Genomic DNA, 26,420 nt, shown 5'->3' with positions numbered 1-26,420 from the left:
CGGGGTGGATTATCATCTGTACGCTGATGATATGCAGCTGTACATTTCCACCCCGAACCACCCCAATGAAGCCGTCGAGGTGATGGGCCGGTGTCTTGAGGCCATGCGGGTCTGGATGGGGAGGAACAGGCTCCAGCTCAACCCTTCCAAGACTGAGTGGCTGTGGGTTCCGGCATCCCGGTACAGTCATCTTACGCCATCGCTGACTGTGGGGGGGGGGAATACTAACCCCCAGGGGAGGGATGCGCAACTTAGGCGTTCTCCTGGACGATCGGCTGTCCTTAGAAGAACACTTGACGGCCGTCGCCAGGGGAGCATTTTATCAGGTTCACCTGATTCGCCAGTTGCGCCCCTTCCTTGATTGGGACTCCTTACGCACGGTCACTCATGCCCCTGTCACTTCCCGCCTGGACTATTGCAATGCTCTCTACATGGGGCTCCCCTTGAAGAGCACTAGGAGGCTCCAGCTAGTCCAGAATGCGACCGCGCGGGTGATAGAGGGGGCACCATGTTGCTCCCATATAACACCCATCCTGTGCGGCCTGCACTGGCTGCCGGTAGCTTTCCAGGTGCAATTCAAGGTGCTGATTACCACCTTTAAAGCGCTCCATGGCTTAGGACCGGGGTATTTGCGAGACCGCCTTCTGCCACCGATTACCTCCCAACGACCTGTGCGCTCCCCCAGAGCGGGCCTCCTTAGGGTGCCGTCGACCAAACAATGTAGGTTGGCGGCCCCCAGGGAGAGGGCATTCTCTGTGGCGGCACCAGCCCTATGGAACGAGTTACCTCCGGGGTTACGCCAACTACCCGACCTCCGGGCCTTCAAGCGTGAACTAAAGACTTTATTATTTCACCGAGCAGGACTAGCCTAAGAATGTATTTTAGCGAAATTTTAATGGGTTTTTAATCGGTTTTTGACCATTTTAGTGATTCGGCCACTAAATATTTGTTTTTAAATTGTTTTTAAATAGTGTTTATTTATTATATTTATATCATAGTGTTATGTGTATTTTAATATTGGCTGTACACCGCCCTGAGTCTTTCGGGAGATGGTGCGGTATAAAAATGTAATTATAAATAAATAAATAATTATGTTCCAGCAAAATGAACCAAACCAGTATGCATGCAGTGCTATACACAAAGAAGCCACAGTAAACATTTGCTTCCCCTTGCCTGGAAGCTGTTACTGATTCCAAACAAGGCAGGATGCAGAAGTCAACTCTATACCACAGCTTCATATGCTGGCTTAGTTCCAAAAAATTGGCTATACATTATTTATTTAAGTATATAATTAAACTGTGGCCGGTCTTCTTCAGTTTGTGTCTGCAGTTGTCCAAAGAATGAGAAAAATGGCAATGCAGTGACTGCACTGAACACCACAGAATGAATCCATGGAAAATTAAATGGAGTCCTTGTAGTCTGTAGTATAATCAAAGAAAATCAATTTCTGTAGTAAAGTTTTGCTCCATTCATGGTGTTCTCGTTACAGAATAAATGTAACTGAAATGTAGCCCATGTTAAGAAAGTTACTTTGAGTAATTAAGCCATTTCCAGAGAAGAAAATATCTTAAGATGGCTTTCGACCCAAGAAAATTCTTAATAAAAAACAATATATAAAAAAAATATTTAAACTAGTTAACCAAAGAAGAGTAATCATATCTTTTCTCTGGCTTATGAGATTTTCTGGGAATTTGAAGTAAGACAAAACTGTACCAAAGGTACAATCGTACTAAAGTGATGATGGTGCATCTTCCCCAGAAATGGTAAAAATGTGCTTGAGTATCAGACTCACCCTGAGTTTAGATTTGTGTGTGTGATAAATCAGTTTGAAGTGCTAAGACTGATGCATGTTCTTTTACCATCTAGAATGCAAAATCCTGGCTTGTTTAAATTTGACAGCAATACTTTTTTCCTAATAGACATGTCAAATTTCAGGTATACATGTGTGGGATAATGTCTGTAATTTTGAAGGTCCTCATATCAGGGTTCATTGTGAGACTTTTCTTACCAACTACTCATTCATTTTAATAATATCTAGTTATCAGAAAAACTTCAAGACACAGAAAATGAAGCTATGGCAAAAATTGTGGAACTGGAAAAACAACTTATGCAAAGAAACAAAGAACTGGATGTTGTACGGGTAAGTTTTCTAAAAGTTCAGATGTTAATGTTTGATAGCTTCTCAAACTTTGCTTCTAGATGCATCTTTGCATCTCCAATTGTTTATAGTTGAACGTCATTCTACTTGCATTCTATAGAAGCTGTGTATTTCCAAGTCACATGTGTATTGTGGCATTAAAATCTAAATCTCTTTATTCCTTTGTCTAAGCATATCTAAGCATATCTTATCTGCCATTTTGCAATTGCTGATATATAGAAAATATACATATGTCTGTGCCTTGCTGCATGATGGTAATTTGTAACTCCAAGAAGTATAAAAAGGTCTTCTTTCATGTCTCTCAGCTTATTAGCAGCATATTCCCCTTTGATCTGGCCACTTTGATGAAGTATGAGGTTTTATTTTCAAAACAGGAAGCATTAAATTTAGAGTTAACATAAATCCCTTTGGATCTTAGCTCTGGGATATCATCCACGGCGTTTGCTTGTTTTCAAGATTCAAGATGGATACACTTAATTACAGAACATATTCATATACTTTGTGTGCAACCATATCTAAAAAATGGGAAAAGAGGGGAAAATCATAGACCCAACAGAAGTAAGGGCAGTTTCCTTTGATTCACTTAGCTAAACTAGTTTGCCAGGGGAGTTATCTGCATTTACTTCAGATGATACGGTGTTCATTAACTTATATAGAAAGAAAACCGTCATTACAATATGTTCCCAGGTAATGAGCTTATTGGAAATCTCATGTTTTCTTTTGACACTGCCCTGTCTTTCAAATGAAATGAATTCTTTTTTTTTTCTGGGGGTTCTTTCATAGGAAATATACAAAGATGCAAATACACAAGTCCACACGCTAAGAAAAATGGTCAAAGAAAAGGAGGAAGCCATTCAACGGCAGTCAACACTAGAGAAAAAGATCCATGAACTGGAAAAGCAAGGGTCCATTAAAATTCAGAAGAAAGGAGATGGTGACATCAACATCCTTCCTGTCGGGGTGTCACCAGGAGGATCCGAAGGTTCAGTTGGAATTTGTGGAGGTTCTACTGCCAGCGCAGGGTCTCCAGTGCCACTTTCACCTCCGCCACTGATAGCAGCAGAATCAGAAACAGGTAAAATGGGCTGACTGAGGATTGAATTTTTTTCTTTATTTAGAGAATCTATATGGTCACCCAGTCACTTTTTCAGTTGCTGTGCAAAGGCCCACGTCACCAGAATTGCCACCTGCTCTTAGAACAAGAGTTGTGAGTCCAGGAGGATCCCCAGACTGTGCACTGAGTCTGTTTGGGTCAATGCAACCCCATCCAGTTACTAAAAATGGCACAGTTCCTGAACCAGAGGGCCCCCAAAACCAAGGTCATTGAGTTTTGCCAGGGTTTAGTTGAAGCCTGTTGTCCTTCATAGCCTTCAGGCACCAGGATAGAGTATCAACAGCAATGCTTAAAGCACTAGAGGCAAAAGATATAATTGAGTATCTTATTGATTATACCACACCCCATAGCAGTACATGGTTTCCTCCAGTGGCTTCACGTTAATGTGGAAGTACTGAATGCTGTGGAATCCCACAGAGAAGGGGCTGGGGGCTGGATCTCTTCTCCGTTTTTTCCACTGTCTGGTATAGACCATAGAGAAAAGAAAATTAGCACAATTCAGTATCACCCACCCCAATCCCCAGACCAGGCTTAGAAGGATACTGCGGTCAATGGATCAAAAAGAGTAGGAATGGATTGTGCAAATTCCTGCCCATGCCAGAAATCATCTGAAAGCAAGGCCAATGATGTTTCCATCCCATACCCAAAGCTGAATCTTGACCAAAAGGGGTCCAGATAATCCACTTCAGAGGCCTGAAGTTAGTTGGGAAGTTAGTTACTTTGTGGAAATTTCCAGTATGGTGGGATTCAGCGAAGGTTTCTTGAGGTGGAGGTGAACCATTGCTTCCTTGAGGAGCAGAGGAACAGTCCCCTCACTCAGTAAAATACTTAATGAAACGTTTCCAAATGTTGTCTATATTTTTCATTTCACAGTGCAAAATGGTCCCATGGCAGCACCAATGCCGCCGCCACCGCCACCACCGCCACCTCCACCCCCTCCCCCACCCCCTCCTCTTCCTGGTCCAGCTGCAGAACCAGCACCACCTCTTCCTATCCCACCTCCACCATTAGCACCCCCACTTCCAGGAATGGCCTCTCCGACTGTTGTGTTCAACTCAGGATTAGCAGGTAAGAAGCAACAGAAAGCATGACGTGTGAGGAAGGTTTTGAGACTGAAGATGCAGTCTTATAGGGAAAGACATAGAGTCTGAACTAGGTGTGTCTACTAATGTGGCCCAACAATATCTTAAACTTTTACATGATTTTCTGCATTTATACAAAATATATATAATATATATTGTATATTTTATAAGTGACTTAAAACCGTGATGGCGGACCTATGGCATGTATGCCAAAGGTGGCATGCAGAGCCCTCTCTGTGGGCAGGTGTGCCATCGCCAGCTGCTCTTCTGGTGTCCGGCGTGTGCATGTGTGCCGGCCAGTTGATCTTTGCATGCACCAGAGCACCGGAAAGCTGAAGACCAGCTGGCCAGTGTGCATTCTGGAGTGCTGGCTAGCTGGTCTTCGGGTTTCCAGCGCTCCGGCGCAAGCATGCGTATGCATGGGCGCGCGTTCCAGTTTGGGCACTTGGTGTTGAAAAGGTTCACCATCACTGACCTAAGGCAATTCCTCTCCACTCAGTGAGGCCCAGGCTAGCCAAAAGGTCGAACACGCTTGCTGTAAACCAAAAACTGCTCCAAAGAAGTTACGAATCTTTATTTATTTATTTATTTATTAAACTTTTATACCGCCCTTCTCCCGAAGGACTCAGGGCGGTGTACAGCCAAGATAAAAACAATAAATATACACAGTTAAAAATCAATTTAAAATACCTATTCAATAGTGGCCGAATTAAAACCGTCGAATTGACCAACCTAAAATACCCCATATAAAATTACAGAATCTTCTTTTCTCTCCTGTGCATCACAAGCAAGTCTTCTTGAAATGCACTTGGCTGCATTTGAAGTCAGAAGGAAATGGAGAAAAAGTACATGTGAATTCTGACATATAGCGTAGTTCTCAAACACCTTAATGCACCAGAAAAAAGAATGTCTTATTCAATTTCTGTCTACTCAAATAGGAAAAATACGCTCACATATGCTATTAAGCTTAAGCGGGACTTTTTAAAATGTCCTAAACAGAGGTTCCCAACTTTTGGGTCCCAGGGACTGGTTCCATGAAGAGATGTTTTTCTACGGACCGGATGGATGGGGCTTTGCTTGTTTGCACAGACTAGTTTCTGGCATGCTGCGGACCGGTGCCGGTCCACAGATCAGGAGTGGGGAACCGCTGCCCTAATACAGTTCCATTTTACAAAATTTCAAAACTTACCTACAAAGGATACTTCCCTGATGATTATATTAGAACACTGCCCAATCAGCGTTCCAGGCTCAGTATCAGAATACATAAATATTTCTGAATGTTATTAACATTTCAGAAGCTTTTCTGCTATTCGTGCACACACTTTTTTACCTATTGCGGTCCATTCAAGTCATATTGTTGAATTGCCCTACCTGATTCAGGCTAGATAAATATTGTCTCTCCATTGTCTTTTCTCCCTTGGTCTTTTTAAGGAATGTTAGGGAGGGGGAGAAGGAGGGAGGGAGGAGGGACAGTGTTATAGTCAACTTGCAACCCTCCCATTTCCCCACCCCCATTGCTACTTCTATTACTTATTTCAACAACAAAACCTATTATGGAGGGGGAAAAATTATCTGTGGAGTATGTTTGGTTTGAGAATGTTATCTATCCATTTTCCATTTTCTTTTCAGTATTACTAAAAAAATATAATGGATGCTTACTATATGTTGATACAATAGATGAAGGGTATGCTAATGTCCCTGCCAGAAATTTAGTCCTCTAAAAAAAAATTGTGCTCGCATTGTTAGAATCAGCTGGATAATCTTACATTTAAAGGTCGCTAACTTACACCAAATGCTCCTAAGCTATGCACTTCAAAAATGATGCTGTTTGTGAATGGAGACAATCAAATGAGTAAATATGGATTGTACTGTATAGATTGGTGCCATGAAAGAACTACATTGAGAACACTTTGATATCCTTTCTCAATATGTTTTGAAAATAAACAAACGATTCGTATTTTTTATTAGTTTTGTCTGTACCATTTTCCACTTAAAGGATATTGAAGGTTGCAGTAGGACCCAGTTCTTTTTTTTTTTTTTTTAGACATGCAACTGACAGGTTTTATTTTATAGAGTTTTGTGATAGTCTTATGTAAAAACATTTGGGTGTCTCTGCTCCATTGGGATATTAATTTGGCATCCCTGGAACTTCTGCTAGCCAAATATATGTTCTTTTAGTAAGTGCTTTCTCTTGGACTTTATCCAACATCTACATTTGTTCACCTTCTGATAGTATATGTGCATTTTGCAATAGACATTCAGTTCCAGGTTCTGTCTGGGCAATTCTATTCAACCGCATCCAGTTTTTTTTCCCCTCCCAGCTTGCAGCCATTGACTTGGTTTAATCGTTAGTCACAGTCCTCTCTTTACATCTGATGACCAGCTACCCTGCCAATGCTGCATTGTCTTGCTATAATTAATACAGTTTCTTTGTGTCCAGTGTGACTTGGAAGAGACTGAAGTGTAACTCAGATTGGCCCATTGAAATCTATTCAGTCCCTGGGGCAAGAGCTCATTAATATGAAAAGAGCTCCAAGAATTCATAAACGTCGCTGCCTCTTTTTGGTGTAGATGGAACACTTGTATTTTTGAAAATGACACCTATTAAGAACGTTATTCAAAATATTTGAGTCTTCTTCTTTTCCAAGGCACATGCACAAAAGAGCATTGTTTTAGGGTAGATATTGGTCGAAGGACCGGTTTATCTGATGCACCTTCATTTCTCTTATATTATTTAAGCAAAATGTTTTTAATAGCTAAACTGCCAAAGGAAAAAAAGGTAGATGGGTATCTTGTGTTTCCTGCTTAGGTGACATCAGAGGAAGATTTTTGAGATGATGCCTGTGAATCATTAGGGTAACATATTAAGATACTGTGATGCAAGAAAATACATTTTGCCCTAAACATGAGTGGATGGGTAGTGAGTGCTGGAGCCCTCCAAAAGTTACTTTAACTCCCATTAAATTCTGGCCAGATGGCTATTGGTCAAGAATGATGGGCTTGATCTGATTCCCTATCTTTGCCTTACAGGTGAAGGTAGATTAAGTAAACACACAAACATCTACACACACATCGACACAGACACACCTTTAGCAACCATTTCTGAGCCACTTTTGTGGTATTAAAAAAACCCAAAGAGATGCCACAAATTTGTAATTGTTAATTGGGTGTAATGCATGCTTAAATTTATGTTTTCTATTATTTTCTATTTTGGTTTTTTATTTGCTTGCACTCCTGTTAGTCAGATTGCAAGGAAGGGAAAAATTAAACGACAATGAATAAAAATATTTCTAGGTAGAAAAATAGTTATATATGAAAACATCCTTTCACTGTTTTGTTAAAATAAAATAAAATAAACAAATAACTGTCCTCTAATTTTGATTACTGTTAACTCTTTTCTTCTTTATTCCCTTTGCTTCACTTTAAGATGGGCCAATCAAGCTTTTCTGTAGGTTCCTTCTTGTTAAGTATTTTACCTTGTTTTCTAATACCTCTCTTTTCTGTCCTTTTCTGTTGCATGTGTGTGTATGTAATGTACATGCATGCACATATGTTGTCATTATGGATGTGCTCTGTTTCAGATAAAAAGCTGAAAAGGCAGTTTGGTGTGGGCACATATGATGTTCCTGTCAGCGTCTCCTTATTTTTAAAAGCAGGGGTTTCCGCTGGGCTTACACAGTAACTGTGCAATTCCAAAAAAGCACATATCTGAGTTAAGGGTCACAAACAGAGCATCAACACTCACTCCAGAGCACCTCGTTACATCCTTAAGGTGCCTCCTTAGGTTTAATATGCCTTTACGTAGCTACAGAGGGAGCCCAGGAAAACAGGCTGCTTCTTTAAGGAGTGGCAAGTGAAGCAGAAGGTGCCCAGAAACCTTCTGAAATAATTTTCAGCTTCAGATCTGAAACTCAACATCCTTTGTGGGTATGTGTGTGATTTTGCCATTAAAATCCTTTGTGGGCATGCGCGTGATTTTGCCATTTTAAAAATGGTGTGTGTCTGTGTGTTTTTGCCTTATCTGAAAGCATGAGATGGTCTGCATTATGTAAAATATTATCCATACTGTAAACTTCATAAAGCCATTATCTTCATGTTGTCTCGTGATCAAAACCTATCTATATTTTCTTTGTGAAACAAACCATTCCTGCAGGTTGTTTGCTTTACTGGCTTCTTTAACTTATTATTTTGTCTGCCCTCTATAGACATAATTGGTCTTGCATCTAATCTAGAATAGAATAGAATTTTTATTGGCCAAGTGTGATTGGACACACAAGGAATTTGTATTTATGTCAGAGGTCTGTGGTGTAATAACATATACTAGAATTATGGATACATTTACTATTGTACTATAAGTAGACTAGAAATATTAATATGTTTATATAATGTTGATATATTATGTACTCTTATGAAGAATTTTTCTAAATTATTTTGCATATGCACATAATATAATTATCTTGGTATTTGAAGATCCCAGAATGAGTTATTGGCATCTCCACTTTAAATAGGTAGGTTTTTTTTCTTAAGGAGCCACTGCTGTTAGGGAATTTTATCTCACCTGGGTTAAGGGTATTTTGTTTTTATTCAACATGAAAGCCTTGAACTTAGAAACCACGACTTGACCAAGTTTTATTTCCCTCATCAAAGGGGCATTAGCTGGAACTTCTCACTTTACAGTATTTCTAAGGTTGTAAAAACAAGAGTTTTGAAGCACATGTTTCATGGGAAAGTTAAGAATGCTGCCTTGGTAGATTTTCCTTTTCACAAGTGCTTATAGAGTGTTGTTATTTTCCTAACACCAACACTCAACTTGCTATTTAAGACCACTACAAATCCTGAGAAATATTAGTTCTTTCTTGGAATAAAATATCAATGGGTCCATCTCCCTCCCCCCGCCCCCCTATAAAAGAGAAATCTTGAAGTGTTATGCCATAGAGTACAGACTCATTCTCCTTCAGGCGAAAATACCTGCAAGAGGGAGTTGAGTTAATCTTAGCAGATAGGTGAAGAAAGAGCTGCCTTTAGTTGCTTCAGGTCTTACACACATCCCCAGAATGTTGAAAAGATTACATAGCTGTGTTCCACCACCCTCAACAAGAATTGTGGCGAAAAACCAGAAACCCATGACTGTGCATGAGCTTGCTCCATTATCCTATTCTTGCTGTCCCTGCATTTTCCCCAGAAATGGTGAAGATGTGCCTGAATATCACACTCGCCCTGCTTGAGTTTAGATTTTTTTTAAATTTGCATTTATATCCCGCCCTTCTCCGAAGACTCAGGGTGGCTTACACTATGTCAAGCAATAGTCTTCATCCATTTGTATATTATATACAAAGTCAACTTATTGCCCCCAACAATCTGGGTCCTCATTTTACTTACCTTACAAAGGATGGAAGGCTGAGTCAACCTTGGGCCTGGTGGGACTTGAACGTGCAGTAATTGCAAGCAAGCTGCTGTTAATAACAGACTGCATCAGTCTGTTGAGCCACCAGAGATGTGTGTGTGTGTGTGTGAGATAAATCAGTATGAAGAATGGTTAAAAGTGCTGCGACTGATGCATCTTCTTTACACCATTTAGAATACAAAATCCTGGCTTGTTTAAATTTGGCGGCAATACTTTTTTCCTAATAGACACGTCAAATTTCAGGTACCGTTTACATGGGTGGGATAGTGTATGTAATTCTGAAGGTCCCCATTTCAAGGTTCATCTGAAAATACCTGAACTGGACTTGTAAGTTCCTTCCTGTTTACAGAGATGGGAGGAATCCTACAATTACATTTCTATCTTTGCAAATGTGTGTCTTTAACACAATTAGTGTCATAATAGGCTTAAGTCATTATATGTCCCATTTGCATAATGTGCTGCTCAATCATTGTAATTACATGTCTGAGTCTCTAATCAGTCTGAAAATGTCAATCCCTAGATTGTTCCCTAGAAAACAAGTAGTGTTTATATGTGGAGCTTATTCTTAAAACACCGGGGCAATCACGGTTTATAGCTTCTAAATGCTTTGCAGCATCCCTTATCCCTTCCTATCAATCTTAATTTAGCCAAGACTAAAAGCTTCAGTTGCAGCATCTGTAACTTTTAAATAAATGGATTATAATTCTTCCTCAGACATTGAGATTAATCTCTCCCCTCCCCCCAAGACATTGTGTTTGGAGTTTTAATTTTAAGGGGGTCAGAATGAGAATGGACTAAAATCACAAGGGCAGGAAATCATGAAGTATTATATATACTTTGCAGTGATTAAGGTATTTGTGCATTCTAATATGCAACCTTGTGCGTGTCTAATTATAGAAGTAAGTTCTCTTGAATTTATCTGGATTTATTTTTAGGTAAAAGTGGGCATTAGGTTGTGGTTCATGACAGCTAGTAGGAAAAAAAGTATGTAATGATTTTTTTGTAAACTTGTTGCCAAATTTTGATATGAATTATTATATCAGAAGTCAGTTACTGATTTGAAATCTTTCTCCCTGCATTTTTTTTTAATTTTCCAAGAGTGTCTAATCATTATGGATACTTAGTATATACTTTTTTAATGTCAGCTAGATGTTTTTCAATGTTAAAATACCGCCTTCCCACTCCCCAGTAATAATTGTAATGGTTAAAGTGATTTTTGATTAGGACTTCTGAAATGTGTAATTGCACTGTTCTCTTCTTTTAAGCTGTGAAAATCAAGAAGCCAATTAAGACCAAGTTCCGCATGCCAGTATTTAACTGGGTGGCTCTGAAACCCAATCAGATTAATGGGACCGTCTTCAATGAAATTGATGATGAAAGGATCTTGGAGGTACGAGCCTTGAACATTGTGATTTTGAATATCTAGAGGAGAAGGGCTCCAGGAGGATTAATGGGAATTATTGCCTCCTGGTGAAATGGAATGATTTTTATTTGCTGTTGTAGATTTTGTCATATGCATTTGGCAGATTTTAAGTGTTTCGTTGTTATCTTAAGAAAATACCCGATTTGATGGACTGACTTTAAATTTATGTTCTTCTGTCCACATCTGCATCTTTACCCCTACTTGTTTGGATACTTGGATGTTTACCTTTTGGTCTAGTTAGTGTTAGGCTTGTTTCTAACTGAACACTTAGAGTCAGCTTTCGTGTTTTTGTTTTTTGTTTTGCTTCAGAAGTCATCTTTGTTTTCTCCTGTGATGCAGAAGTGTGACCTAAATTCACATGACCGGTGATAAGTGTATTTGATGAGGAATTGAGAGTCTTGGTGTTTTTACTTTGAATTGTACAGCTGTTCTTATAATTGGACTCCTTTTGCTTTTTACAGATGCATTTTATAAGATTTTTGTTTCCCAGGTTGTCCTTTCTAAAAAAAAAATGTCTCTTTTAGGATTTAAACGTGGATGAATTTGAAGAAATATTCAAGACAAAAGCCCAAGGGCCAGCCATCGACCTTTCTTCAAGCAAGCAAATAACTCAGAAAGGATCAAACAAAGTCACGCTTCTGGAGGCAAATAGAGCTAAAAATCTTGCTATCACCTTAAGAAAAGCTGGAAAGACTGCCGATGAAATATGTAAAGCTATTCAAGCGTAAGTGAAAAGATTTTATACACAATTTTAAATATATGAACTGCCAAGCAGCATTTGTGCAACTAGAATAGATCCAAGAAGGTTTGCTTGTTTTATATTCCATAGGTTAGTGGCTGTTGCTTGGGTTGTTGTTTTTTTTACACTAAAGCTCCAAGTCTGCACACACTGTTTGTGGATTCAGCTCCTTAAAGTCCTTGGGATACACTTATGTGTTAAGCTGCAGAGAGCCAATATACATATGCCACAAAAGCAGGAAGAAAACTGACCTGTTTTACTATAATATTCAATTGGTATTTTTTTGTTTTGTTTTGAAGAACATCATATGGATTCATCTATAATGCTTGTCATGCAAAATTTCCATTCTTAGCAGCAAGTTAAATACCAATTTGAAAGAAATATGGTAGCTATTAAGGAAATGAAAAGAGTGTAGTTCTTTGCATATTATTTGAATGTAGTCCAAGTATCTTGAACAAATGTACACTGGTATTGTGCATATGTGATTCATTATTACTGTGCATAGGTTGCATCTTCAAATGTTCAGCTGGCTCAGCTGGCTACCAATTAGTGATTAAATGGTCCATTATTGTATCTGAATGTTGCTTGCAAATCATACTTCAGCACAATGCTTATCTTAAAAGCCATTTATGAGCTTAGCTTAAAGAATTTCTTTGCAGTCTTTCCAGGAATGTGGAATTTAGCCACCTCTCTTTCTAGAAAACACTTCTACACTCCAGCTTACCACATATAAGTTTTACAAAGATTTCAAAGGAAAATATTTGGGAAATGTGGGGACCCACAATAACTTCAGTAATTTGAAAAGTTTATGAAAACTGTGTGGTTATGTTGTACCCTCAGGCAAAATATTTAAAGATGTACTTCTGTTGTTCATTTCGTAGAACTTAAGTGGTATTGCATTGTGTTGTATTGTCAGATTTGATTTGAAGACGCTGCCGGTAGATTTTGTTGAATGCCTGATGAGATTCCTGCCAACGGAAAATGAAGTGAAAGTGTTGCGGCTTTATGAGCGGGAAAGGAAGCCCTTTGAGAATCTGTCAGATGAGGATCGGTTTATGATGCAGTTCAGCAAAATAGAAAGGCTGATGCAGAAAATGACCATCATGGCATTCGTTGGCAACTTTACTGAAAGCATACAGATGCTCACACCGGTGAGTGAAATGTGGATCAGAGCTCTGTTTTACAAAGGGAAAGGACTACAACTTAATTCTCAGAGTTAGGCTTACAGGTAATCCTCGTTTAGTGACCACAATTGAGTCCAGGACTCAATCATGAAGTGAAACGGACACATAATGAAACATCACAATTTTACAATCATATTTCAGCTTTCCTTGGCTTTATATACCTGCAAAAGTTGCAGATACAGGAACTCAGCACATAATTTTATTTTTTTGATAACCATTGTAACTGTGAACAGTCACTGTGTGATGCAGTTGTTAAACGAGAACTACCCATTTGTTAGCGTACATTTTTGAGCGGATAGTCTAGAATACGCTTATTGGAGATGGTCTGATGTTATTTCCTGCTTTCCTGCTCATCTCTAGCCAGTCTTAGCCACAAATATAGTTGCGTTGAGACAGTTGTGTTAGGTATCACTGCTTACATTGGATACACCAGATCCTGGGACATGTGATATGTGTACATGATGAACTGGGAAAACTAGCTACGCTTAGAAATTTGGAGAGAAGTAGAAGGAGGAAACAATAGCTAAGAAGCCTGGATGGTTTGAAAAAGATTACAGAGACTTGCTTGAAAGCTACAATCATTACTAGCAATATGTCAAGTCAGCAGACATTTTTAAGTGACGTTACTGTGCAGTCCAACTTGATTGCGCCTAACTAATGGTTGGTTGATTGGATATGGTTTCTTGTGTGAGAGGTTCTACAGTATTTGCATTGTGTAGATTCCTGCCCTTTCTTGCTAAAATCTTGAAAGTTGGAACAAGAATGGACAAGAAGAAATATAAGGAAGAAGAAAAGAAAACATAAGGGATCTTGAACGTATTGCTTAACTCTACCTTGAAAAGTGACTTACTTGAAATTCATTCCCGGTTGCAGAAATTGCCAAGTGTTCTATTTTAATTTGCACTTGCTGAGTTTTTAAGGATGTTCACCCTATTTCCTGTTTTTGCCCTTAGCAATTACATGCAATCATTGCAGCATCTGTCTCCATAAAGTCTTCTCAGAAACTCAAAAAAATCTTAGAGGTAAGTCTAATTTTCACTGCTGTCTTTTGAGCTTTATATTCGTGTTTTATTTCAAGTAGCAAATTTCAACTTTAGCTGATAATTAATTTTTTTCTATCTCTTATAATACCTATAGATAATCTTAGCTCTGGGCAACTATATGAATAGCAGTAAACGAGGAGCTGTCTATGGATTTAAACTTCAAAGTTTAGATCTGGTAAGTAGGGACTTTTACTTATCTACAAAAATCCCTGTTCATTCATCCAGTTTATATCAAAAGAGGGGAAAACTGACATTTGTCTAAAAGCCATCAGGAATGGTACCAAACTAAAGTCACTTACATGCAAGTAAATGTGCCTAATATGGAAATATTTTGGGATATATTTTTCAGTATAAAAATTCTGTAAAAAGGAATGTTAGAATTTAAAAAATTAATTTCATCTTCTGGACACGTTACAATTTTTTAAAATTAAAACCCCAAAATAACCATGTTCTAACAAGAATATAACTAATAAGAAACCATCCCTATCAGGTTGGTTTGGCCATTCATTAAAAGAGAACAAAAAATAAGCAGACTATCCTTGTATCTTTGGTATTCATTGTTCATTATGAGGCTGTCCTTAGAGGAACATTTGACAGCCGTCGCCAGGAGAGCATTTTATCAGGTCCACCTGATTCGCCAGTTGCGCCCCTTCCTTGACCGGGACGCCTTATGCACGGTCACTCACGCCCTCGTTACTTCCCGCCTGGACTATTGCAATGCTCTCTACATGGGGCTCCCCTTGAAGAGCACTAGGAGGCTCCAGCTAGTCCAGAATGCGGCCGCGCGGGTGATAGAGGGAGCACCGTGTTTCTCCCACATAACACCCATCCTGCGCGGCCTGCACTGGCTGCCAGTGGCCTTCTGGGTGCAATTCAAGGTTTTGGTCACCACCTTTAAAGCGCTCCATGGCTTAGGACCGGGATATCTACGAGACCGCCTTCTGCTGCCGATTGCCTCCCAACGACCTGTGCGTTCCCACAGAGCGGGCCTCCTCAGGGTGCCGTCGACCAAACAATGTAGGTTGGCGACCCCCAGGGGGAGGGCCTTCTCTGTGGCAGCACCGGCCCTGTGGAACGAGCTTCCTCCAGGGTTACGACAACTCCCCGACCTCCGGGCCTTCAGACGTGAACTGAAGACTTTATTATTTCAGCGAGCTGGACTAGCCTAAGAAATATTTTAGTTAAATTTTAAAGGGGTTTTAATCGGTTTCTACCGTTTTTAGTGATTTGGCCATTAAAATATTTAGTTTTAATTTGGTTTTATATTGTTATTTATTATATTGTTGTATTTTAATATGGCTGTGAACTGCTCTGAGTCCTGCGGGAAATGGTGCAGTATAAAAGTTTGATTGATAAATAAATAAATAAATAAATAAATAAATAATTAATTAATTAATTAATTAATTAATTAATTAATTAATTAATTAATTAATACTACTCATTGTTTGAATTTGTTCTGATTTTAATTTCCAAGAAGTTTGAGTGATGGTTATAATAAAAATGGACAAATCTGAACAAGCTAATTTTTTGTTAACCCTTCTACATCCTGGCTTCCATTTAAGCTCAATTTCTTGTTTTGAAAATATTTTTAATATAACATATTTAGTTGGGCAGTGTTTCAAGAGATTGATTAATTAATTCCCTCGAGGTGATGCTATAGGGCATTGCATGCCAAAACAATCACACACAAAGATAGTTTTTCTCCCCATGCTATAAGTCTGCTAAACAACTAATTCCCACAACACTGTCTATGTCCTAGGATGTCAAACACCTACTTGGGCTGTATTACCTATTATCCTTCTCGTCTTTTTCTCTTTCCTCTTTCCTTTTTCCTTAGCTTCTTATAACTATAACTTTGTTGTTTGTATGCCATGATTTATGTTGATTGCCTTTATTTAGTATCCTATTACGATTTATGTTGCTTGCTTATTTAGTATCCGATGATTATTGCTGACTTTGTATCTTATAATTTATGATGATTGTATTTTATGATTATGATCATGATTCATCACTTGCTTGCTTGTACACTGAGGGCTTATGCACTGGAGACACATTCCTTGTGTGTCCAATCACACTTGGCCAGTAAAGAATTCTATAAATTCTACAAAAAACTGTCAAAAGCTGTTTTCCTTAGAGTTCTGTTTTGCTTAAAACAGGTAGACAGTGACTTGAACCATATATTAAGGTACTTGAAGATCTCTCATAAAAGAGAAAACTTCCAGTAGTTGCAAAGGCAATTGTAGGATGGAGTACAGAAGAATCAGCAAGAGGAGTAATTATTCCCAACCAGTCTTGGTTTTTAACTAGCTAAGTTAATGGTAGGAAGGTTCTCACTTACATTGTCATCCTGGTTGGAAGCTATAGTTGTCAGGAAAAGTCCTCACTTCCCTGATCCTCTTGGAGTGGTTTTGGAAAAAGTGATAATTTGCTGCTGGAGAGTAGACAAGGTGGAGAATTTTCTTTCCCAGAAATCTGTAGTTTTATCTTAGAATTTTATGATTATTGTATTACTAACGTGCCTCTTTTTGCTTCGTTTGCAGTTGCTAGATACAAAATCAACAGACAGAAAACAAACTCTATTGCACTATATATCCAATGTTGTAAAGGAGAAATATCAGCAGGTTTGCCTTTTTTACAATGAACTTCACTATGTAGAAAAAGCTGCTGCAGGTAATATGGCCATTTGTTACTTATTAAGTGTGGAAAATAGTTTTAGATTTATTGTATGCCTGTCTTAATGCAATGATAACTCATAAGAAGGGAGACTCCGGTGAAGCTATTAGCTTGGGAGCTACGCAAGTTTGTAAAAGGCAAATGGACTCTTCAGGTTTGAGCATGGGAGATCACAAAGTCATCCTGATTTTAAAATTAATTCCTTCTGTTCTTAGCAATTGTTCTTCTATTCTAAGCTAAGCTTGTCGATCGAAAGGTCGGCAGTTCAGCGGTTCGAATCCCTAGTGTTGCATAACGGGGTGAGCTCCCGTTACTTGTCCCAGCTTCTGCCAGCCTAGCAGTTCAAAAGCACATAAAAAATACAAGTAGAAAAATAGGGATCGTCTTTGGTGGGAAGATAACAGCGTTCCGTGCGCCTTTGGCATTTAGTCATGCTGGCCACATGACCATGGAGACATCTTTGGACAGTGCTGGCTCTTTGGCTTTGAAACGGAGATGAGCACTGCCCCCTAGAGTCGGAAACGACTAGCACTTATATGCAAGGGGAACCTTTACCTTTACCTTATTCTTAGCAATCAAACCACCTTCTTACTTTTACTGCAAGATCTATTTCTTTATAACATCGAAGCACATTCAGCAGGTGCAGCCCTCTGCACTCATCAGACTCTGTGACCTACCAGCAATTAATCCCCCCCCCCGGGTTTTCTTGTGTCATCCTGGTTTGTCTGTATGAGAGTGGATATTGTAGCCTGGTATACGTGTAACAGAATAATTGATTTGGGATGCCTTTTATTCATATTCATCTAAATTTGTTTTAAATCTGGAAATCAATTGAGATGTCCTGTATATGTTAAAATGTAATAGTTCTGTCAGAAATTAATCATTAAAAATAATGTCATTCTAATAAAGGAGAATATTTGTAACTCAGGGTTAAATGAGGGGCCCTTGCTCTCTGAGCTTAATGGTTTTATTGAAGATGTTTCATTACCTAAACTAGGTAACATAATCAGTGCTAGATGACTATCACTGAGGATGTTATCTAATTTTGGATAATGAAACATTTGCAAGAAAACAACCAAGCTCCAGAGGGCACCAAGGATTCCTAATAATGTCATTTATAAGAAATATAACATTGTCTCTTCCTATCAAATATTTTAATCCTCATCTACTCTTTAAAACTCATTATATGGCCCCTGCACTGCAGTTCCAAAAGCCAATGCAGATCAATGAGATTTATACATTTCTGATTTACAAATGCTTTTGCTGATAAATTGGCCATGCTTTCTCATAATTCTGAATGTCGGCCCAGCTATATATCCCAGGAAAAGTCTGCCCCATAAGAGCTTGCTTCATCAATGCTAGGTGAAAATATTTGCCGTCACAATGCTTGGACAAAAAAACTTTACTTGGGCAGAAGTTGAGGAACAGAAGCACACTGCTGGTACAGAGGCTCAGAAATATTCTTCTTATAAGCTATTTCTGTTTTTTATGTCATTTGGCATTACCTTGCCCACTGCCTCTTTGGTTCTTGTGATTTTCTGTTTGTAACGTATATAATACTTTGAACGCAGTTGATCCTTCCATTATTTTAGTAGTGATAATGTTATAGTATAAGTTATATTTATGGTACATCTCTTATGAAACACACTTATCTTAAGTGGGTAAATTTTCATGCCTTACTGTATAAAATTCCTTACTGGATTTTAGATGCTATCTGAATTAGAGGCATGTGCTTTCTAATGTAACCTATTGTGTTTTCCCTCCCTTTTAGTATCCCTTGAAAATGTTCTATTAGATGTAAAGGAACTCCAAAGAGGTCTGGATTTAACAAAGCGAGAGTATACTATGCATGATCACAATACCATGCTGAAGGAATTCATCCAGAGCAATGAAGGGAAACTGAAGAAATTGCAGGATGATGCAAAAATAGCCCAGGTATTCCATAGAGTTCGTCTCTCATTTAGATTTAGCTATCCAGAGCTGAGAGCCAAGAAACATTTCACCTTTTGAATCTGACAATTAGCTCTTCAGTGCAGACAGAAGCACAAGTCATTTTCTAAGTGCAAGTGTGACATAGTAATTATAGTGCCTGACAAAAGACCTTTGGTTGAAGTTCCCTCTTGCGAGAGGGAAGACTATGGGCTAGTCTTTCTGACTCAGCCTAAACCTAATATTATTACCAGGTTATATGGGGGTCTGGAGGAGAGGACAGTGGATCAGAGAAAACAGTGGATGTTTCCCTTAATTCCTCAGAATTGAAAAGGGAGTATTCGAAATGTGGCAACTCCTAGAGCAAGGGTCCCCAACCTCTGGGTTGCAGCCCACTTTTGGGCCTTGAATATTTTGGAACCAGGCTGCGGAAGTAGTGGGTGAGCATGCGTATCCGCTCATACAAATGGAGCTGCACACGCAGAACCATTCCCCCCCTCCCCCGCTGGTTCAAAAAGCCAAAAAGATTGGGGAACTCTGTCCTAGAGGAAAATAAGGTAGTAATAACTGGGATACTTCATACCAAAAGTATGAAGCAAAAGAACTTTAGATGTAGATTGAAATCCTACATGTAAGCAATATAATGTATGCCAGTTGAAAATGCATCTCTTGATGAAAGTCACATCATGCTACAATGATTCTCCAAGGCATGGAGATCAAGTAATAATAGAAAAAGCAGCCAACTGTAACAAGTAGATTCATAGAGTTGGAAGGCCCTTTGTAAATCTAATCCAATTCTCTGCTCCATTACAACATCCCTGATGGATAATTGTTAAGCCCTGGTTTAAAAACTTCCAAAGGAGAATTGCTATTTCCTGAAGCAGGCTGTAACTTCACAGGAAGGCTCTTATTTGGTAGATATCTCAAAGGATAGAGAGGTTGTGTAAAAGGTTATACAGTATATACTTCCTGGAAGGATACAATTCTCTATTAGAAATATGTAAAAATATTTATGTCTTTTTTCTCCTGTCAGTATTTATTGCATTGTATGAAGCCGTATTTTGTTGTAACAAAATGAGATATGTACGCCCTAATGAATTGGTTATCAGTTAAGCCTTGGCTCTTTGTAATTTGAGTGCAAAAGACAAAAATAGTTGCCTCAGTGAGGAAAAAAAATAAAAGTGTCTCTCTTACAGGATGCCTTCGATGATGCTGTGAAATATTTTGGAGAAAATCCCAAGACAACTCCTCCATCAGTCTTCTTCCCAGTCTTCGTACGATTTGTGAAAGCTTACAAGGTAAACCAAAGCCACCAGACCTGATGACATTATAATCTGAATACATCCTCAGCTTCTGGTTCTGAAATTTCTTTGTGCAAAGCAGGCTCGAAAAATGGAGAGAGGGCATATTTTGAAAGCACAGTGACTTAAACAGAAACGAGAAAACTTTGCTTCTATATTCCTTCAATAAGGAATATATTCCATGGGGAGTTTGTAATAAATGCAGCTCTGGTCTGGAAGCCACCTGATAGGTTTTTGACCACCTATCCCACAATTTCCAATTGTCTAGAGTTAATGGGACTTGTAATCAAATAGTCTTAAGGCAGGGGTGTTAAACTCATGTTGTCACGGCATCATCACGTGATGTATTGGGACTTTTGTCCAGGCATGGGCATGGCCAGCGCATGATGCATCTGGCCCATGGGCCAGAAGTTTGACAGCCCTGGTCTAAGGGAACTATGGCAATTCTATGAATTCTTAAAACCATTGCACCAGTTACAGCGAATCTAGTAATGAGTTTAGTGCTCTTTCATTTGACCTGTCTTTTAGCTTCCAGTTCTTCAGAAGCATTTGCTTAGCTGAGATAGTTAGCAACAATCATATGAAAGAAGTAAGACCCAGTATGATCCTTCTTTGATTCATTTGTGGATGATTCTGTAGTCATCCTCAAATTATTGACTTCCCCGATTTGGGTCTTGGTTGGGGAGAACTTCTGCAGAATTGTAGCACACATGCCGCTCCTTTTGTCTTCACTATGTGTGTGGTCTACCTTCATATATACTCCCTTATAGCACTTAGACTTATATATCTCTTCATAGTGCTTTATAGCCCTCTCTAAGCAGTTTACAGATTCAGCACATTGCCCCCAACAATCTGGGTCCTCATTTTACCCACCTCGGAAGGATGGAAGGCTGAGTCAACCTTGAGCCTGGTGAGATTTGATCTGCCAAACTGCTGGCAGCCGGTGATCAGCAGAAGTAGCCTGCAGTATTGCACTCTAACCACTGCCCCACCGCAGCTCATTATAATAATAATCATTATGTGCAAATGTGCAGCCTTTCTGTATTGGGAAGTTGAAAGGAGCTGCCAATTTGAACATACAAAGATGGAGCCAGTGAAGAACCTGAGTAATCAGGGATCCTTGCCTATAAAGGAAGAAGAACCGAAAGAAGAACCTCTGTCATCCCTATGACATGTGCTTTCCTCTGCATTCGGCACTTATGGGATCTGGCTTGAAAATTCATGCAAAAAAGCCTCTTATAGTTTAAGGGCTTTTAAAAGAGTTTATAGATAATGCTATAAATTGGGTTCTGTCTCATTGGATAGGTAGCATGTCTGAATTAAATTTGTACTAATAGATATGTCTTTTGGTGAATGAATCAGTCCCTTGTATATTTGAAATTTCAGTAGCTTTTACAGCAGTGTACATTTGTTTTTCTTAACAGCAAGCAGAAGAAGAGAATGAATTGAGGAAAAAGCAAGAACAGGCATTAATGGAAAAACTGCTGGAGCAGGAAGCATTGCTTGAACAACAAGACCAAAAGGTAACAAACAAGCAAGCATTTGACTATTGTTGATGAAATGGTTAAAGTCACAATGCCTGAGAACATTTGCACATTACAATAAACCAGAATTCCCAAGGTCTGTAATAATCTCAGATGTGCCTTAGTTATTGCTCCTGCTAGGTTGTTCTCTCGAGTAGAAGCATTTTATTATTTACAAGCTTATTATTACTACTTAACAATTATTTAGAGGCCTTCGTGTTCTCTGAGCCCTGATTGTTTGCATGCAGACATTTCATTTTCCAACGAGGTAACATCATCAGTGCAATTGAGCGTGGGGTTTGCTCCCAGTTTCTATGCAGTAGCTTGCCTGCCAGTTTCAGTAGCAGGGCAGATTTCCTGCTTAATTAGGATATTGTTTTCTGCTTGATTGTTTGTCTGGAATTAACTCTTGTTTAGTTAATGTTGATTGCTTGAGAGGATGTGTTCTGATGTTCTCATTTCCTTCTTTTTAATTGTCTCTTTAGAATGGTGTATAAATATGATTTATCTCTATAGCGCTTATATAGAGTGATCTCTGTACAGTATGTTGTATATACTAGAATTATCTCTAGAGAAAAACCATTTTAATGCATAAGGCATTTGCAAGTGTGGCAAGATTGCTTTCCTGTTTGTTTATGGGATTAAAAAAATATATATTATGAACTATATAATTACTGTGTGTGTGTGTGTGTGTGTGTGTGTGTGTGCATGCATGCACCGATCATAAAATGACCAGAAACCTTTTTTTTTTGTTTTGCCCTATTGAAATAATTGGCTTTTATGGCATTTTTGAACAATGATATTTTATTTTGCAGGATCAACTCATACTTTTGTTATTTTTGTTTGCTTCCAAGTAATCTAGAAATTAGGTGGCAGGGTTAGGAAATACTTTGTCAGAGTTTACTATTAAGTTACAGATCAGGCTGAAGATTCTAAAAAATTACCATTGGGGGAAATACATGCTTTGCATGCAGAATATTCAAGATTCAGTATTTGCCTTTTGAGAGCCTAGGGAAGACTTTGGGTAGCAATCCCATGGCCATTCAGTGCTGATCAACACTTTGTCATTGCTCATGTTGGCTGGGGCAAATTTGAATCTGAAGTATCAGGAAGAACTCAAGTAGCTTATCACTGAAGTAGATCATCCAGATGAGCTCCTATGGTGTAGAACAGCTTCCAATAGAGGTCGTCCTCAATTTGCAACAGTTCATTTAGTGACCATTCAAGTTACAATGGCACTGAAAAAAGTGACTTACGACCATTCTTTATATGTACGACTGTTGGCAGCATCCCTGCAGTCACATAATCAAAATTCGGACGCTTGGCAGCTACCATGAATTTATGACAGTTGCAGTGTCCCAGGACCACGCGATCGGCTTTTGTGACCTTCTGACCAGAAAATTCAATGGCCACATTTCACTTAACCACAGTGATTCACTTAACAACTGTGGCAAGAAAGGTCATAAAATGGGGCAAATTTCACTTGTCTTACCAATGGAAATTTTGTGCTCCATTGTGGTCATAAGTCAAGGACTATCTGTATTACCTTCCAATCCAATATTGTTTCTATTAGTAAAGAAGGAGCGCTACTGTCTCTTTGCGCGCTGATGGTTACTGGACTTTACAACCCTGTGCTACTCTCTTTCAGTCTCCATCTCATAAAACTAAGCGACAGCAACAAGAACTAATTGCAGAGCTAAGACGACGACAAGTCAAGGACAACAGACATGTTTATGAAGGAAAAGATGGTGCTATTGAAGATATCATCACAGGTAAAGCCCCCTCCCTCCATACTCCAAAGAGCCTGTTTCAAACACACACACACACACAAACACACACACACACACACACACACTTAATGTTCTCTTTTAATTGCTTGGTTAGGGCTTTGTAAACAGTAACAAGTAGGAACATTAATTGATGCACCATTAATTTAAGTTGGCCAAATCTCAGGCTTTTAGGCCTGTTAGTGGCAGCAGTCTCGCTGATACATCATTGTGTATTTATTCACATTGTCGTAACTAAAGCCATAGATTGAACAGTCTTGCTTATGTTTTAGTTCATCAGAGGCATGCTAGAGAAATCTTGGAATCGGTTTCATTTGTTTGCAAATCTGTTAGTGTTTTAACTTTGTCCTTAAAAGGTCACATTACTGTAAAAATGCTACTAACATTAATAGTCACAACATTACAGATAGTTCTCATTTAACGACCACAATTAGGACTGGCAACTTTATTGCTAAATGAAACATCTCATAACCATGACTTTCGATTTTACTCCTGCCCTCTCTCTCTGTTAACTCTGCTTGTCACAAGCCAATTGCAAACCACAGACATGGCAATCACATTACAAATGTAAGGATTGGTCACACAGCTTTTTTTAAACCACCATCTTTGAACAATTTTTAAACGTGATAGTTGGTGAGAACTATCTGTAAAGGAGTAATGGAGGACATGGTTTTTCATGCGAAATGTGGAATTGCACGAAACTTTGGAATTGCATATTCTTCTTGCAACAAACTTTACACACCCGCCTATATGCAGTTCGTAACTGAAAGCAATAGGGATACAATGGCTGGATCGAATTTGTAATAGATAGGAGAAAGACAGCTTGGACAGACAACATAAGATTCCTGAAACAGACCCATTACTTGCTGCAGTTTGATTTGCCTGCTTTCTACTGTCCTAGCAGAACGGATGAAGCTTTTGAGATCTTAAGCTTACCTTTTCTTTTTTCTTTTTTCTTTTTTACATTGGCAGTAACCCAGCCACTTTTTCTGAATGTTGTATATGGTACTATGCTTATGAGTAAAGAAAAGCCCAAGAAATTTATTTTTCTCAGGCTTTTATTATTACTGTACCTGCACAATAATAAGTAAACATAGCTAGGCTTACAGAGGCTAAACCCTGTTCTGCAAAGACTTCACTAGAATGGCAAGAACTTCCCAGTGGGTCTTTAAAGTCAAACTGGCTTTACGCATGAAAATGCCCTGGGAATTCCCTTCCTTCAGCCCAATTTATGGGGAGCAGGGAGAAGGAACATCAACCTGCAAAGGGAAGTTGTGCTGAGACAAAGCAGTATATTAAAAAAACCCGGGGCTGCCACCAAGGTGGAAAAGCACTCTGACGGTAACCCAGCCACACAACCCTTATTGTGGTTAATCGAGAGATGATCTGCTGCAGGGTGCCTTTAATAAAACACTAACTATATACTAATGCAAGAGATCTTTGCTTCTTACTGTCTTCTGTCTTGTCTGGCTATTATTTTCATGCAGTGCTGAAGACGGTGCCCTTTACTGCCCGAACGGCCAAGCGTGGCTCTCGGTTTTTCTGCGAACCTGTTCTGACAGAGGAATTCCATTACTAAACTATTCCTCTTTCACAGCTGATCCTCTTAAAAAAATAAAAGGTTGCTGTAGGTTTTTGACATTTCTCCACTTTACGGCAATGGGGGTGTTGAATGGGGTTTTGTGATGTCTGGCATCCCTGTGGAATCACGTTTTACATGATCCTCTCCTTGACCATCATCTCCTTGCACGTTCCTGTCTGCCAGTAATGGTTTTCTCCCTTCCACCCACCATGTGAAAGCTTGTTCCACCCCATCCATTTTCAGGGGTCTAGATCAGGGGTATCCAACGTTGGCAACTTTACACACCCGCCTATATGCAGTTCGTAACTGAAAGCAATAGGGATACAATGGCTGGATCGAATTTGTAATAGATAGGAGAAAGACAGCTTGGACAGACAACATAAGATTCCTGAAACAGACCCATTACTTGCTGCAGTTTGATTTGCCTGCTTTCTACTGTCCTAGCAGAACGGATGAAGCTTTTGAGATCTTAAGCTTACCTTTTCTTTTTTCTTTTTTCTTTTTTACATTGGCAGTAACCCAGCCACTTTTTCTGAATGTTGTATATGGTACTATGCTTATGAGTAAAGAAAAGCCCAAGAAATTTATTTTTCTCAGGCTTTTATTATTACTGTACCTGCACAATAATAAGTAAACATAGCTAGGCTTACAGAGGCTAAACCCTGTTCTGCAAAGACTTCACTAGAATGGCAAGAACTTCCCAGTGGGTCTTTAAAGTCAAACTGGCTTTACGCATGAAAATGCCCTGGGAATTCCCTTCCTTCAGCCCAATTTATGGGGAGCAGGGAGAAGGAACATCAACCTGCAAAGGGAAGTTGTGCTGAGACAAAGCAGTATATTAAAAAAACCCGGGGCTGCCACCAAGGTGGAAAAACACTCTGACGGTAACCCAGCCACACAACCCTTATTGTGGTTAATCGAGAGATGATCTGCTGCAGGGTGCCTTTAATAAAACACTAACTATATACTAATGCAAGAGATCTTTGCTTCTTACTGTCTTCTGTCTTGTCTGGCTATTATTTTCATGCAGTGCTGAAGACGGTGCCCTTTACTGCCCGAACGGCCAAGCGTGGCTCTCGGTTTTTCTGCGAACCTGTTCTGACAGAGGAATTCCATTACTAAACTATTCCTCTTTCACAGCTGATCCTCTTAAAAAAATAAAAGGTTGCTGTAGGTTTTTGACATTTCTCCACTTTACGGCAATGGGGGTGTTGAATGGGGTTTTGTGATGTCTGGCATCCCTGTGGAATCACGTTTTACATGATCCTCTCCTTGACCATCATCTCCTTGCACGTTCCTGTCTGCCAGTAATGGTTTTCTCCCTTCCACCCACCATGTGAAAGCTTGTTCCACCCCATCCATTTTCAGGGGTCTAGATCAGGGGTATCCAACGTTGGCAACTTTAAGACATGTGGACTTCAGCTCCCAGAATTCCCCAGCAAGGCTCGTTGGGGAATTCTGGGAGTTGAAGTCCACAC

The 26,420-nt window shown here is 39.2% G+C and overlaps 1 protein-coding gene across 4 annotated transcripts in view; it reads left to right on the top strand.

The window, feature by feature from the left end:
- FMNL2 (formin like 2) overlaps positions 1-26,420 on the top strand; it is a 210,126-nt gene that overhangs the window by 176,531 nt on the left and 7,175 nt on the right. For 3 of the 4 annotated variants that reach the window (XM_058192698.1, XM_058192712.1, XM_058192706.1), the window contains exons 13-25: positions 2,039-2,140; positions 2,942-3,233; positions 4,146-4,340; positions 11,024-11,148; positions 11,706-11,905; positions 12,837-13,071; positions 14,058-14,126; positions 14,242-14,322; positions 16,688-16,817; positions 18,592-18,755; positions 19,946-20,047; positions 21,475-21,573; positions 23,222-23,345. In XM_058192698.1, the coding sequence (XP_058048681.1) occupies positions 2,039-2,140; positions 2,942-3,233; positions 4,146-4,340; positions 11,024-11,148; positions 11,706-11,905; positions 12,837-13,071; positions 14,058-14,126; positions 14,242-14,322; positions 16,688-16,817; positions 18,592-18,755; positions 19,946-20,047; positions 21,475-21,573; positions 23,222-23,345 (1,918 nt within the window). Of the gene's footprint in view, positions 1-2,038; positions 2,141-2,941; positions 3,234-4,145; positions 4,341-11,023; positions 11,149-11,705; positions 11,906-12,836; positions 13,072-14,057; positions 14,127-14,241; positions 14,323-16,687; positions 16,818-18,591; positions 18,756-19,945; positions 20,048-21,474; positions 21,574-23,221; positions 23,346-24,847; positions 25,202-26,420 lie in introns of those variants that run through there. The other variant, XM_058192721.1, reaches the window with a different exon arrangement.

This window comes from Ahaetulla prasina, chromosome 1, assembly GCF_028640845.1.
Source record: "Ahaetulla prasina isolate Xishuangbanna chromosome 1, ASM2864084v1, whole genome shotgun sequence".
NCBI lineage: Eukaryota > Metazoa > Chordata > Lepidosauria > Squamata > Colubridae > Ahaetulla > Ahaetulla prasina.
This window is presented reverse-complemented; position numbering and strand designations above follow the sequence as displayed.